The sequence below is a fragment of the Osmerus mordax genome, chromosome 4, assembly GCF_038355195.1.
Source record: "Osmerus mordax isolate fOsmMor3 chromosome 4, fOsmMor3.pri, whole genome shotgun sequence".
In the NCBI taxonomy this organism is placed as follows: domain Eukaryota; kingdom Metazoa; phylum Chordata; class Actinopteri; order Osmeriformes; family Osmeridae; genus Osmerus; species Osmerus mordax.
Window position 1 is genome coordinate 3556344 of NC_090053.1, and position 15068 is coordinate 3571411.

Sequence of the window (15068 nt, forward strand, 5' to 3'; positions counted from 1 at the left end):
TGGGGCTTTGGGACCTCTAACATATGGCCTTGTAACCGGCCCTGAGTGATCGCTCGTTAGACAAATGGCTGTTCAGGCTGTCCTCAGACCCCTGAGTGCTCTGCTCTGCTCTGTTTGTGGGGAACAGGAACTAGGCCTAAGTGGATATTCCAAACTGGCCAGCACACAAAGGCCACTCTCCTCTACAACCCCACCCACACACACATCCCCCACATCCTGGTAACCAAGGAAACTGATGTCCTTTTTACGCCGCGCACGCTCACTTGTCTCAGAAAGTGTTTTGCGTGTTCCTCAGAAGGATATGTCTCACTGTGCACATTTGGGCCTGACCAAATAAGAACAGGGAGTCGTTTCGGTTTTACTGCCCAGGACTCTGCTTACCTTTCTGTAACTTGTCTCTGTCCAAACAAGACGCCTGCTGTGAGCGTGACAGCAGGGGGATGGATTAACGTGTGTGTGTGTGAGTGTGTGAGTGTGTGTGTGTGTGTGTGTGTGTGTGTGTGTGTGTGTGTGTGTGTGTGTGTGTGTGTGTGTGTGTGTGTGTGTGTGTGTGTGTGTGTGTGTGTGTGTGTGTGTGTGTGTGTGTGTGTGTGTGTGTGTGTGTGTGTGTGTGTGTGTGTGTGTGTGTGTGTGTGTGTGTGTGTGGACAGGGAGGGAGGGAGACTGAGTTTCTGTGTGTGGCGTGTGAGAGTGCAGGTATGTGAGTGTCTGCGGCTCTTGGAGATGGGGGTGCCATTGTCTACTGCCATAAATACCAGCTGGGAAGTCAATGTGTTTTCATGTACTGCAAAGTACAACAATGTGATGAAAACTATCATTGTATTCAGAACAATAACAGGAAAATAGAATACTTGTTGACCCTCTCCTAGAACCTTGTTTTCAGTGAGTATATGACACTTTTGAATAGTAATTGGGATTTTCTAACTTGGTCGAATGAGATGGGGAAGTAATGGTTTGCGTCTCGAAATGAATTCGATCCAGTATGACTCAGACATTCACAGAGCATAATGGTTCAAATGGTCTTATGTCAGGCGCAGATAATCTCTCCCATTGTCATCACACTTATTACTTAACGCAAAGGCTTTAAATTGAGTTACAGCTCATTTTCATGGAATGCCCCAGTGGGTGTCCATCTCTCTGCTGACCAGCATCCCCTGGGAAACCCCTCTTTGAGTCTTAACAGGCCGCAAGGAGAAGTGTTTATGTGTTCATTGTTCCTCCGTGACCACATGCTCTCGCTGACGGAGGAGAGACGGAGCTCCGGGGGGGGGGGATCGATGACCCATCGACCGTCCACCCGCTCGCTATTGATCCGTCCTCCCAGAGCCGGTTAGGATCTTCACTCAGCCAGATCGAGGTGCTGACACACACACACACTCGCGCACACACACTCACACACACGTTTAATGCGAGGCTCTCTGCTGCTCTGTGGTGTCTTCTGCAGGAGAATCTGGAGGGATCACACTGTGGATGGAAATCAGCCAAGATCTTCTGCCCTCCCCCCCCTCCCCCCTCCCCTTCCCCCTCCCTCCCCCTCCCCTCCATCTCAACCACATGTCCTTCCAATGGAGTGCAGCCAAGAGGCAATGGGATATCAGGCACTTGAATGTCTTCCCCGTGTTCACCACCTCTCCTTATCTGGTTTCTGTATCGGATGAAGAAAGGTGACTAGGTTTTAGGGGAGAGTTTAAATGGAAGTCCAGCTGGGCTCTTGAGATAGTGGTCTGCAGGACGGTTGACGGCACAGGGTCTGGCTGCATCTGGCTCCCTGTTCCTCCTGACTAGGGCGTTTTGGAGCTCATCCGACTATTGTTCATGTAGGTCAGCTGCCTGGTCAGAGGATCACTGACCCCAAGGCTGTAGAAAAACTCCAGTCCATAAACACAGAGAACGCCTCCCAGAGGGCAGGCAGAGAACTGATCCTACTTGAAATTCTAATTGGACACGGGAGATAAATTCATGCGAGTTCCCTGCTGGTTCCTCAAAGATGTGAAATTAATCCTAGACCACCCACTCTTGTGAACGGTCTGGATTTACAGGCACCCCGTATATTTTGAACCAATTAAAGCACCTTGCCCGGAGCTGAACAGTAGTTTGACCCTGGGATGGTTGCTAACTACCTTCCCACCATATCAAATGGCACCGTTCTTAGGATACAAATCAGAGAATAGTTGTTTTTGCCCTGAGTGTGTGCCAAGCCAACATTCTGGAGGTTTTACAGCACCAGAGTTATGTACAGCATGCGACTAGAACACTGACATCTGTGGTTGTTAGCTTTGCCTTCCTCGTTGTTGTGCGAACGGCCCTCTACAGAAGCACAGTCCTGTAGATACTCACTGCTTAGCATTCAGCACACTTCAAAGCCCCTCCGTGTGACAGCACAGCCCAGGGCTCATTCCCTCCTAATTGGAGGTTCATTAAGGGACCTGACGGCCCTCCAGGGAGCCCGGCGCTCCGGCACGCTGCCGGAGGAGGCCGTCCTCGCTCTCATTTTGGGCTGTTTGCTTGCCGAGACTCATTTGGGGTAGTCACCGAGAGAAACGAAAATGGGTTTTTAATTGAGATGAAGGGTGATTTCACATGCGCACGTGTGTGTTCCCGGAGTGTGTCTGTCAGAGGGTGTACTGTCGGTGTGAGGGCGGGGGCAGGGGCGGGATATTAGTTGCCTCAGCGGTCCGTCTATACAGACCACATGCATCTGCGCCGCCTACAGCTACACTATTGGTCTAGTGGGACAATTTCCATCCTCCCCAGGGGTCAATTAAGGGAGATCAGTTAGGGGAGTCGTGACATTTAAACAGGGTCAAGTTCCAACCCTCATGATCTCAGCGGTGTCTGAGGTACTAATGATGATTTGGTATGCGGGCACACGGTTATGTTTGAGGGTGGCTTAGAGGGGGGTGGCGCCTGGGTGAAGACACAGTGTCCTTGTCCTAATCCATTTGTCCTGGTGGCTGGTGAGGGGATAAGGGAGTACTGTGTTGGCTCGGCCACTTAGAGTCACTTCATTAATCGTGCTGAAAGTGTCAACTCTCAAGGAGAACCACCCAAGGATGTTTCTATTTTAACAGGAGATGTGTTCTGTCCAGCGTCTTCCTTATCTTCTAATAACGGTGCGATGACGGGACTGTCGACATGTCGATGGTTTGGACTCTTAAGCCCATCCCTGCCCTCCCCGCTCCTCCTAGCTACTGTAGGAGTTGAGGAGGATTGGTTTGGGCCCATTGCCTCAGTAGCCCTGCTCCTGATTGGGGAGAATGTAGGTCATGTTACAGTACTCTCGTTACTGTAAGGAGCTGAATTGGGATCAGTTCTCAACCCTTCAGGCTCATCCCTAACCACTCTGAGAGTAAACAGACAAACTATCCCCGGACCAGTAACCACATACAGTAAATATGGCTCAGAGATGGATCCAGCGCTGCGTGACATTTTTATGATGTTGGTAATGAGAGAGGCTCTGGTGGCAGACCAAGCTGGCGTTAACTGGCAAATACCTCCAGGCACACTGGTTTCGCTAGGCTCGTCAGACAGAGAACATGTTATTCTCCCGTCTGCATCGATCGATCGCACCGCGACCACTTCTATTTCTGCCCAGCACTTATCAGGGGCTGTTTTGTGAGCGGTCGTGTTTGCTTGAGACTTCAAGAACCATGGCTGTTCAGAGTCCTCCCTTCTCGGTCCAGTAGTTAACCGTCTTAGCAGGGCTCCTGGGAGGCAACGCTGCTTTCATGTCCGTGGAAGTCGGTCCTGCCGCAGGATGCTCCCAGAGACTAAGCAGGCCTGATCCCCAGGGCTCCATTGTGATCGATGAGGATGTGATCCCTCCGGGAGTCATGGGAAAGAGCCAGTTTGTTTATTCTGCACTTTCTCCTGGGTCCTGTGGCAGTGTGATTTATCCTCAGCTGATGCTGCATGGGCCTGTTACTGGAAGCCCTGACTCAGTCCTCATGGTCAACTCTCTTTTCTTTTTTTTTAAACAAGGGATGCATTTTAATACAGAAAGGGAACATTGGCTGTAGATCTAAGAGGGGTTTGACCTCGAGAAAGAGGTTGGTTTTGGGGGGGGGGGCGGTTGGAGGGGCGTTGGGGGCACTGCTGGGAGAGAAATCTGACATTTTGTTTGGAGTTTCAGACACAAGTCGAGAGCCAAGGGCCTTTCCAGCCTTGCCCCCCCCCCCCCCCCTCCCTCCTCCTCTTCCTCCTCCTCTCCATTCCTCGCTCCAATGTTGAATGGGTTTTTTCCCCTCATTGTCGGGGCCCCGGATTGAGCAGAGGGAGATGGGGGGGGGGGGGGGGGGGGGTGAGGGGAGAGAGGCACCTCTGACACTTTCCCTGTGAGCTGTAATGTATGCAAATCTCAATTAAGACTCATGTGCCCTCATTAGGCCTTTTCTGGGGGCGGGGGGGGGGGGGGGGGGTCAGAGAAGGGAAGGGGGGGGGTAATTAAAATCCTCACTAGCCCCGAGGCTGCCAGCGGCTCCCATAGAAATACCGGGAGGTATGATCAATACCTAAGCGTATCATTATGATTGAACGGAGGTATTTAACCACAGCTCTAAATCAATGTCCCTAAGTCTGAGGAGAGGAGGAAAGTAAATGTAAAAGAGCATTGGAGCTCTGATGAGAAGAGAAGGGGGGGAGGGAGAAAAACCGGCAAACTAGCTCCCGCCCTTCACACAGCACAGGAACCCTCCCTCCAGCATGCCTGGTCCGTTGCCCAGTCTCTGGCTCTCTTAACCTGCACAAATGGGAATCCTTGAGACTGAAAGCTGTCTGGTTAAAGGGAATCAAGGTTATTTCACAGCTGAAGGGCTGAGGCAGCCTGCTGGGTCCTGCCTCACCTGAGAGGAATGAAAGCCGGGGTCGATAGTGCCCCATCCTTAACCCCCAGTCTCAGAGCCTGCCTCAGAGCACACAGCCCAGTGGAGTCATATCACAGCAGATCAGGCAGAAGGGAAAGACTGCCAGAAGATGATGTCAGGATCACACACTGGGATGCCAAGAAAGGAAGATGAGGTGAAAGGAAGACACTTTAGGTTTTGGTTCAGAGCTTGGCCGGGTGGATGTGTCCAGAAGCCCAGTTCTATCCCTCCAGCAGTCACATGGTACAAGTGTCTGTTCCAGAATGTCCCTTAAGCTGTGCATAATCAGCTTCCCAGCCAAAAAACAATAAACATGGCAACCAAGTGCCTTCCTCAAAGTCTTTTTTTTATTTTTTATTACAGATGGCTTTGCTTGCCTTTATGGTCTAAGCTAGTATTATGTAGAGAGTGGACACAGGTTGTGTGTCCCCTCAGCTGTATCTTACTGTACCCCCACCCTTCTATAAACGGGAGGTTTAGTGGGGGCTTCATCAAGGAGGAGGCGGTGGGTGGCATAGGGAGGGGGCCTCAGGACACCCATGTGCCCTTCATTAGGTTGGAGTGGTGCCTGGATGATGGGCTCTCATCAGGGAGAGTGTGTGTCAGGTGGAGAGGTGGCCTGGGGGAGACAGGGGGGCCTCTGGCCCTCATTACATTAAGAGGGAGATGCTCTATATTAAAGGGCCCGAGCTTTCAGGATAATGCACACTAGTGTCCCAGTCTCGGGGCTCATATCCTTAAAATGCGCTGAGGTACACAGAACACACGCACCTTCGGGGAGGGAGGGGAGGGGTTGAGGGAGATTCTGTCCATCTTTCAGTTTAAGTTGAAAGTAAAATGACACGGGTTGTCACAGCGAGAGACCTAGTGAACATTTCATCAGGGTTTTAGGGATGGCTTTGAGAGAGTTGCGGTTACAGAATTCGATGCCCGAGGGGACAATGTAAGGATTTGTTGTTGAGATTGGATTTTGTGAAGAGACAAGCGTGTGTTTGTGTGTGTCAACGTTGTGTCCGTATGACAGGCGGAACTCATTAAAAAAAAGTATAAACTGTAACATTTTGTTGGCAGTTTGAATTGAACAACTGAACTGTGTGTGTCAGAATGTGAGCGCAATCATTTGGCAGAATTCATTAACTGACAGACCTGTGTGTGTGTGTGTGTGTGTGTGTGTGTGTGTGTGTGTGTGTGTGTGTGTGTGTGTGTGTGTGTGTGTGTGTGTGTGTGTGTGTGTGTGTGTGTGTGTGTGTGTGTGTGTGTGTGTGTGTGTGTGTTCTCCCTCAGGGGCTGGGAGAGGCTTCAGCTAGAGGGACAGCCATGGAGGGCGACTGTCTCAGCTGCATCAAGTACCTCATGTTTGTCTTCAACTTCCTCATCTTTGTAAGTAGCTTTCTCTACATTTACATATAGTCATTTAGCAGATGCTCTCATCCAGAGCGATCATTTTGTCATTTCGCACGGCCGGGAATCGAACTGGCAACCTTCTGATTAATGGCCCGATTCCCTAACCGCTCAGCCATCTGCACCCTCTCTCCTGACCTCCTGCCTCCTTCCCCCCTGTGTCCTTCCCCCCTGCCTCCTTCCCCCCTGTGTCCTTCCCCCCTGTGTCCTTCCCCCCTGTGTCCTTCCCCCCTGTGTCCTTCCCTCCTGTGTCCTTCCCTCCTGTCTCCTTCACTCCTGCCTCCTTCCCTCCTGCCTCCTTCCCCCCTGTGTCTTTCCCATCTGTGTCCTTCCCCCCTGTGTCCTTCCTTCCTGTCTCCTTCCCCCCCTGTGTCCTTCCCCCCTGTCTCCTTCCCCCCTGTGTCCTCCCCCCCTGTGTCCTTCCCCCCTGTGTCCTTCCCCCTTGTGTCCTTCCCTCCTGTCTCCTTCCCTCCTGCCTCCTTCCCCCCTGCCTCCTTCCCTCCTGCCTCCTTCCCCCCTGCCTCCTTCCCTCCTGCCTCCTTCCCTCCTGCGTCCTTCCCCCCTGCGTCCTTCCCCCCTGCCTCTTTCCCCCCTGCCTCCTTCCCCCCTGCCTCCTTCCCTCCTGCCTCCTTCCCTCCTGCCTCCTTCCCCCCTGTGTCCTTCCCCCCTGCCTCCTTCCCCCCTGCCTCCTTCCCCCCTGTCTCCTTCCCCCCTGCCTCTTTCCCTCCTGCCTCCTTCCCCCCTGTCTCCTTCCCCGCTGTCTCCTTCCCTCCTTCTCTCTCTCTCTGATGTGTCTCCCCTCTTCCACACAGCCAGACACATTTGCAATTCATTAGACAGAGGCAATCTTGATGCTATTGAAATCCCTTATTGATTAGATTTCAGCTTCTACACACACATATAAAGAGGGCGCACTGGATGTGCTTGTGTTGATTGGCACCTGGGCTTATCCGTTCTGATCACACAGTCACAGGTAATAGCATCACGGCAGACAACACGGGGGATGGGATTGAGGAAGAGGCGTCCTTTTGTTTCCGTGCTCTGTAACGGGAGCCAAGCCGCTCTCACTCCAGAGTGAACAGTATCAACGGGTTGGATTAACCTGATCCTTAACTACTCAACAACCAGTGTGACTTATCAGCCTCACTTTGTGTGTAATCGTCTCAGGGCGTTTCTGTCTCGGAAGCCCACGCTAGCTCTCAAAATGGCTACCTCTGCCATCTACGGCTCCTCTCGTTTAGAGCTTGACGGGTTCATGATGTGACGTTCACTGAAAGGAGCGCCAGGTGCCCCAGACAGGAGGAAGGAGATCTGAGAAGTGTGAGGCTTATTTCTCCCTCCTCCCCTTCCTTCCTTCTCTCCTTCCTTCCCTCCCTTCACACCAATGTACCTCCTTTTTCTTCATTATGTCGAAGCCTCCCGTTGAGACATGAGAGATGGAGTTTGAGTGAAAGAGGGAGAGTGGAGGGGGGAGATGTCTTTGACGGTTACATTTACATTTAGTCATTTAGCAGACGCTCTTATCCAGAGCGACTTACAGTAAGTACAGGGACATTCCCCCGAGGCAAGTAGGGTGAAGTGCCTTGCCCAAGGACACAACGTCATTTGACACGGCCGGAATCGAACTGGCAACCTTCGGATTACTAGCCCGACTCCCTCACCACTCAGCCACCTGACTCCTCCAGTTAGAGGATGGGGTGAAGCCCACCCCCACTGAGGCGTTAAGACGTTTCAAATATCCAGCCCTTTACCTCTCCCTCACCCCTCCTCTCATCTCCTGGGCTCTCTCATCTCTCACCCTGTGGTTGTGTGTTTAACTCTGTCTTCTTCTAGGCTACTATGTATAGCACATCTTGTGTTTGAAGCATACCAAACAGAACTTGATTTTCTCAACTAAAGTAATTTGTCATTGCTTGTTATTGAAGCAGTGTGTGGTTGTGTAGTTTATAAGAGGAACCCATTTATGAATACAGAATTTGAATATACCTCTCTCCTCTCCCTTTCTCTCTCTTTATCCTTCTTTCTTCCCCTTTGTCTTTTTGCTCTCCCTCTTTCTCCCTCTTTCACTCTTCTCTCTCTCTCTCTCTCTCTCTCTCTCTCTCTCTCTCTCTCTCTCTCTGTCTCTCTCTCTCTGTCTCTCTCACTCTCACTCTTCCTCTCTCTGTGTGTCTTTCCTAGTTGGGGGGCTCCTTCCTCCTGGGGGTGGGGGTCTGGGTGCTGGTGGACCCGACTGGTTTCAGGGAGATCGTGGCGGCCAACCCCCTGCTGTTCACGGGGGTGTACATCATCCTGGCCATGGGGGGCATGCTCTTCCTGCTGGGGTTCCTGGGCTGCTGCGGAGCCATCCGAGAGAACAAGTGTCTGCTGCTGTTTGTAAGTGGGACACAGGGTGTCTGTCTGTCTGTCTGTCTGTCTGTCTGTCTGTGGCTGTGGTCTTTGTGCGTGTGAAGGGGTTTGTAATGTTGGTATTTTTGTATTATGAACTTCAGTTAGTTTGTATCATTTCAGAGATTTTGTGTTTTTTTGCGAGGTCTAAAATGGAACAGAGTCCGGTCCAATAAATAGAGGACAAGAACATTCCGCCTTTGGGGCCTTTTGTGTTCCAAGCCTCGTGAATAGTTAATGCTGAGTGAAGTAGGGACAGCCAGATTCAGGTTTTTAGTGACTCGCACCCACTTTCGCCGACACTCACTCTGCATTACTCTCTCTCTCTCTCCTGCCCTCTTACCCGCCCTCCACAGTTCTTCATGCTCATCCTCCTCATCTTCCTGGCAGAGTTGGCGGCTGCCATCCTCGCCTTCATCTTCCGGGAGCATGTAAGTTGATCCTGCAGCAGTTGAACCTCTCGCCTCTGTCCAATGACTTACCCTGATACTGTACATGGCGACTCTAACCTCAAATCCCATTGGCTGTTGCCGTAGCTGACCAGAGAGTACTTCACCAAGGAGCTGAAGAGGCACTACCAGGGCTACAACAACACTGATGTTTTCACCTCCACATGGAACGCCATCATGACCACGGTAAAGCCAGTGTTGATGCACGGCACAGTACAAAAAGCTGCTGGCAGTGCATATCCTGTCATTGTACAGACCCCCCCCCCCCCCCCACACACACACACACACACACAAAAACAACAGCCGTAGACAAACCTAAGAGGTTGTCAGCCTCTTCAGAGACGTCAACATTGACAGATTCCTTTCTGTCAATATTCATACCGGAATGTGCACACAGTTCTGGAGAATTGACAGTCAAGTACACACACACACACAAACACACACACAGGCACTTAGATCTCACTTTCTGTCTTCGCTCTGCTCGCCTCCCCTCAGTTTGACTGCTGCGGGGTAAACAGTCCTGAGGACTTTAAGGAGAGCCTGTTCCGGCTGATCAACCCTAACGACATGGTGCCTGCCGCCTGCTGCCAGCGCAGCGTCCAGGCCGCAGAACTGGCCTACATCAACCAGGAGCAGTGTCTGACGGGCCACATGATGTTCCGGAACAACAAGGTATGTTCTGGAGCAGGGGCTTGCTGTGTCTGTCGGTGGAGCCCCAGGGGCAGCAGGCTGGTGTGTGAGGTGAGGGGCCTGGCTCTTCACTGGCTCTCTGAGCCTCTGCTCATATCAGCTTAATGAGAGCAGAAGACAGTGTGGTTGGAGAGAGGATATCATGGGACTGGCTCCCTCCTCCTCGGGCTGATTAGTGTGCTTTTCCATGTTTGGAGTGTCAAGGGGTTCACGTGTGTGTGTGTGTGTGTCTGCATGTGTGAGATTCAAAAAAATGATTATTTTTATTGCTGTATGTATATCCATGCGCTGTATACCGTGTCTGGGGTAGTCACGTGCAACAATGCAAGCATTTCTGTATAGTTGCACGTTCATTAGCCTTTGTTTATCTTTGAGAGGGAGTGTGTGTGCATGCATGTGTGTAAATGAATGCCTTGAGAGGGAAACATAATTACAGTGAAAGCTGATAGCGAGCGCCCCTGCTCTCTCCTTCACCTGTTGTTGTTTGAGCCTGTGGAACAAAGAGAACTATCCGGAAGGCGTTTTGTCTCCTCCATTCACACAAAGAGCCCTCATTAACAGGCATTGAGGCCCGGGGGTGACCCGTCTCGACGCTATTCAGACAAGCTATTGTTCAGAGGCTCGCTCAATTATAGCTCTGATGCTATGTACAGTGTTGTCTTTGCGTATGATTGTGTTAATCTTGACAAAGAGTGAGCCTGTGTGTATCTCTGTCTACAGGGCTGCTACTCTTCAGTGGTCGACTACTTTGAGTTGTACATCTATGTGGCTGGAGCGCTGGCCATTGTGGTGCTAACGATTGAGGTATGTACTTTTTGTTGCTAGCGTTCTGTCGTACTTTTGTTGCTAGTGACCACTTTCAAAGTCGTTGTTTTCTTATCATTCTAATGGCAGTTTAGAAAAAATATCCTCGAGTTTTAACTGTAGTGTGAGTGTCATCTAGTGGTGAAAAGTCTAGTTGCATGTTGTAAAATGTCTGCGTTCTTGTGGTTTCTCTCTGTCCACAGCTCTTCGCCATGGTCTTCGCCATGTGTCTGTTCAGGGGGATCCAGTAGGTCTACTGCAACACGGAACTTTTTGAAAAGGGAAACCAGGAGAAAAGAAAAACTAACACTTTGAACACGCTCAAAATGAACCGCAAATTTCTCGTTCTCTTTTTATATCCGGAAATTCGATGGAAAGCAACCTTCAAACAACTCGTACTTCACAGCTGGAACTTTGAGGTACTGGGTCTCAACCAAGCATAACCCTTAGAGAAAGATGGAAATGAGAAATCAAATGTAAAGTGATTTGTGTGTTAAGTTGTGGACCAGGTCTACCATGGGCCGTGTGTAAAGTTGACCAGGCATGAAGGGGGGACCATGCAGGTGAAGCCTGACCAGAAGGCACTGCACTGACTTTTGGATGAAGAATATTTATACTGAGTACAGTAACGTTGGCTGAACTGTATAGAAATATGTGTTTTGCGTACACTTGGCTGTTACCCCTTTCCTTTTACTGCGATCACACCCTCCCTAAAACACGTCCTTGTTAAAGCTTCACATCTCCGATGCTGTATTATAAAACTCCATGTACAGTATAGTGTGTCTATGTGCTTGTGTGCAAGAGAGAGAGAGAGAGAAAGAGAGAGAGAGTGTGTTGTGTAAGAATGTGGCCCCTTTGTGATCATCCCCAAGCTTGAAAGTCAACTTCTGATTCTTTTTTAATTGTTTATTTGTATTTGGATGTTAATTGCAATAGTGGTTATATGTGGTTTTTTGGTGAAATGTATGTGTATGCATTTGTACTAGATTCTTGAAAAAGAATGACATAAAATGGCATTCGAACTCGTTGTCCTGGCTCATACTTATTCTTGTGAACATTGATACTTTGGCTACATTTTGTCAAGTTTAATGACATAATGACGAATGTCAAGTTTAATTACCACATTTCTTTATTCTAGTCAACTGTCTTTTGTCATGGGTGGTTGACTCAAATGAAAGTAACTGTTGTGACCAAATCCATTGATTCCCGCCTTCCACACTTAGAACTGGAGTCCCAAGGTCACATTAATGGCCTACATAATACCACAATAGACATTCTCAAACCAGAATGTTATTATCCACTGCTTATTAGGCCTATACACTGCAAGGATATTTTTATTTTCCGATCTTCCCAGTTCTCTATGAAAGAAGCGCTATCTAGCGATGATTACATGTCAGTAACAACTTCCCTATCTGAAGACTCGTCATGGGTGTCATGTGACCAACTACCCGCGCTATGAGTATGGAAAACCTTGTGCTCCTAGTGTTATCCACTCCAATCGTTCAGCTATTGAATGGCATCGATTGCTCTACAAGATAATTATTTGATACCCTGTGGTTGATTGCTGTGATAATCTATCAGTCCCACCACAATACTAGCTCAACAGCGCAAATACTGGGGAAACCAAGCTGACCAAATATGAAGCTAGGTATACTGTTTGGTAGCTAGGCTACTCCTTGATTCAGACCTGACCCCCGGACCGGTAAGTAACTTACGGCTGAGCTAACTAGCTCGAGCTCTACGACCTTGCCAAAGCCAAGCACACCCATTTACACACTCAATGTGGAATACATAATTTAAATTATTTTCTGTATTTTTTTTTCTTTTACAATAATTGCCTGTGAATGCCTTTCATCTGTGATCTGTTGATAAAGGAGACTGCTTGGGCTGGGAACATCTTGTGCATCAAGTAGGAAACAAACTATGCTTTAGTACCACAAGAGGGCAGTAGCACATATGAATTATCTTAACGTGTGTGGCAGGTCAACCAGTGAAAATTGGAAACAACCTTTCAACAATCTTCTCTCATTAATGTTCGGCATGTTGTATATAATATGAACAGTAACAGTAGAATTGTCTCTCCCATAAACACTGATAGTTCTGTCAAGGGTGTGTAGATTAATTTCGAGTTCAGAAATCTTAATGTCATGTAATGAAATGCAAGGAGACATTCTGTCTAATAGACCATTACAGACTCTCTAACCTGCTTGTGCTGGATGTCATGTGGTCAAACTCTCCATTGAGTCCTCATAATTCAAGTCAACTCTAATGAATTAGTTCATATAACTCCTAGAGAGCTCAAACTCTTCACACCTTGACACCAAATCACGGTTTGACATCTCTCAAACGCCTGTTTCCAGATTAAAGCAACATGTCCATGGTAGCTATTTCAGAAACATTTAGTTTTTGACCTTTTTAATCAGCAAGCATAGCACCAGTAGCACCATCTGTCAGTGTAGCCCCCAGCCCCTCCATTAGAAATGTCTGCATTGATTCAGGTCAGGATCTCACTGTGAGTGTTTAACAGCTGCTAAGTGTTACTGCTGGTCAGCACCGGCTCCTGAACCAGGAGTGGTGGGCTTTCCAGCACGGCATGGGTCACATGACACCCGTGTCTCGTTAACTCGGGCCCGAGGTGAGTGCCTCTCCATCAGGACCTGCTGGAGTCAGGACTGCCTCCGTCTCACACTCCGTTCACGGAGGCAGAGGCAGCACTGCTGGCTGGTGCCAGAAATGAATGCATGTCAAATCTATTAAGGGGGAGTCAGGTGGCTGAGTGGTTAGGGAATCGGGCTAGTAATCTGAAGGTTGCCAGTTCGAAATGACGTTGTGTCCTTGGGCAAGGCACTTCACCCTACTTGCCTCGGGGGAATGTCCCTGTACTTACTGTAAGTCGCTCTGGATAAGAGCGTCTGCTAAATGACTAAATGTAAATGTAAATCTAGTTCTGGTAAGGATCCAAGGGGGGGGTTTTTGTCGAAAAGAGATGATGGAAATAGGCTCAAATGTACCTATGGCGCAATGCAATGTGTGTGTGGGCCTGTTGATAGAGTTGTACACTCACATCCAGACAGTCTTAAAACCCGTCATTTTACTGAGGAGAACCAGAACATGTATTTGGCCTGCACTGATGTTGGCATGTCTGAGACTGACAGGCCCAACTAAGACTCTTCTTGTCTGGCTGCCAATCTGTTATAGGATTTGGGCCACTGCATTGTGACTGCAGTCCAGTCTGTCTGCCAATAGAGAATCAATGTGTCTGTGCTCATTATTATAGTGAATAACGGTGTTGGCAGATGTAGAGTTACCTATAGAAGGCCTTAAAAGTCTGATCGGTCGTTCTACCTAGCTTGAGGACATCTGCAACACGGACACGATGTGCAGGACGTGGATATGAAGAGTGCAAGGGATCTCTGTGTTTTTCATTTTGAAAAAGCCTTGCTGCATCTTCTAACGTGTGACTATGACTCTTCTCTCTTCATAAAATGTCCTGCCAGGAAAAGGGGGGGGGGGGGGTTGTGGGGGGTGGAGGGAGGCAGGCAGAGGGAGGGGATGGGGTGCGCAGTTTGTTTTAGCCCCCTGTTTGGAGAGGAAACTTTCATTGCTTGCTGATTTATGGGTGGTTGGACTCCCAATGGAATTGGAATGTTTTTTTTCTTTTCTTCAGCATGTAAAGCTCCCCTATACACACAGCTATAGCTTCTCTGTCTTGACTTGTGTTTATCCTGTGTGGAAGGTGTTAGGTCCGGTGGAAGGTACCGGGCCCTGAGGAAGCCCCGGAGGAGAAATACTACCCCGGCAACAAATGCCCGTTGCAAAAATTGGTTTTAAAGATAGGGCAGGCAATGCAAACCCTCATGCAAATAAGGGCTGACTGGTCCCACACTAACAATAGCTATTTTCAACTTTGAAGAGTCTATATCATAAACAAGTTGTGATCGAGACATTGGATATGGACCGGGAGCATGGTCTGAGCCGAGGTTCTGTCCCTTCACAGCGTTATTAGAGTCAGACAGGAGTCCCACAGAACCGAAGGCCTGAGAGTGGCCTGGCCTAGGTCTGTGACGCATAGTGTGGCACGCGCTTACCGCAGCGTCACAGGAAGTGAGCTGGATCTGCCAGGAAATGGGTCCCCGTCGGGACTGCGTGTTTCTCAGGCAGAGCATCGGTCGTGTCATGAGATCGCTCTCACTTGGTGACTCACTCTGAGTCCATGTGTTTTTATTCAACAGGACTTGGATGGAGCTGTTGACTACAAATAGATGTCCCGAGCTGGGTCATGTGAGAGGACCACAAACTTCTCTGTGGTGGACGACGCAGTCAGAGAGTAATGTCTCCAAACGACTCCAATGTACACGTAGGCCTTTTATTTATTTTTTTGCCCTCAAATTCACTTGAAGACATTCAGTTATTTTTCAGGCTACAGTCATAGCGAGTAATGTGTTGTGGTTTATGTAGCTCAGGAGCGATGAGCACT

General features: G+C 49.2%; 1 protein-coding gene across 1 annotated transcript in view; it reads left to right on the top strand.

Annotated features, from left to right (window-relative positions):
• Nucleotides 1-11613, top strand: part of tspan18b (tetraspanin 18b) — a 29580-nt gene extending 17967 nt beyond the window's left edge. Inside the window, exons 3-9 of the mRNA XM_067233873.1 lie at nt 6147-6242; nt 8442-8636; nt 9005-9079; nt 9185-9283; nt 9593-9769; nt 10508-10591; nt 10795-11613. Coding sequence (XP_067089974.1) covers nt 6147-6242; nt 8442-8636; nt 9005-9079; nt 9185-9283; nt 9593-9769; nt 10508-10591; nt 10795-10842 — 774 coding nt within the window. The 3' untranslated portion in view covers nt 10843-11613. The remainder of the gene's footprint in view (nt 1-6146; nt 6243-8441; nt 8637-9004; nt 9080-9184; nt 9284-9592; nt 9770-10507; nt 10592-10794) is intronic.
• Nucleotides 11614-15068: the final 3455 nt, after the last annotated feature.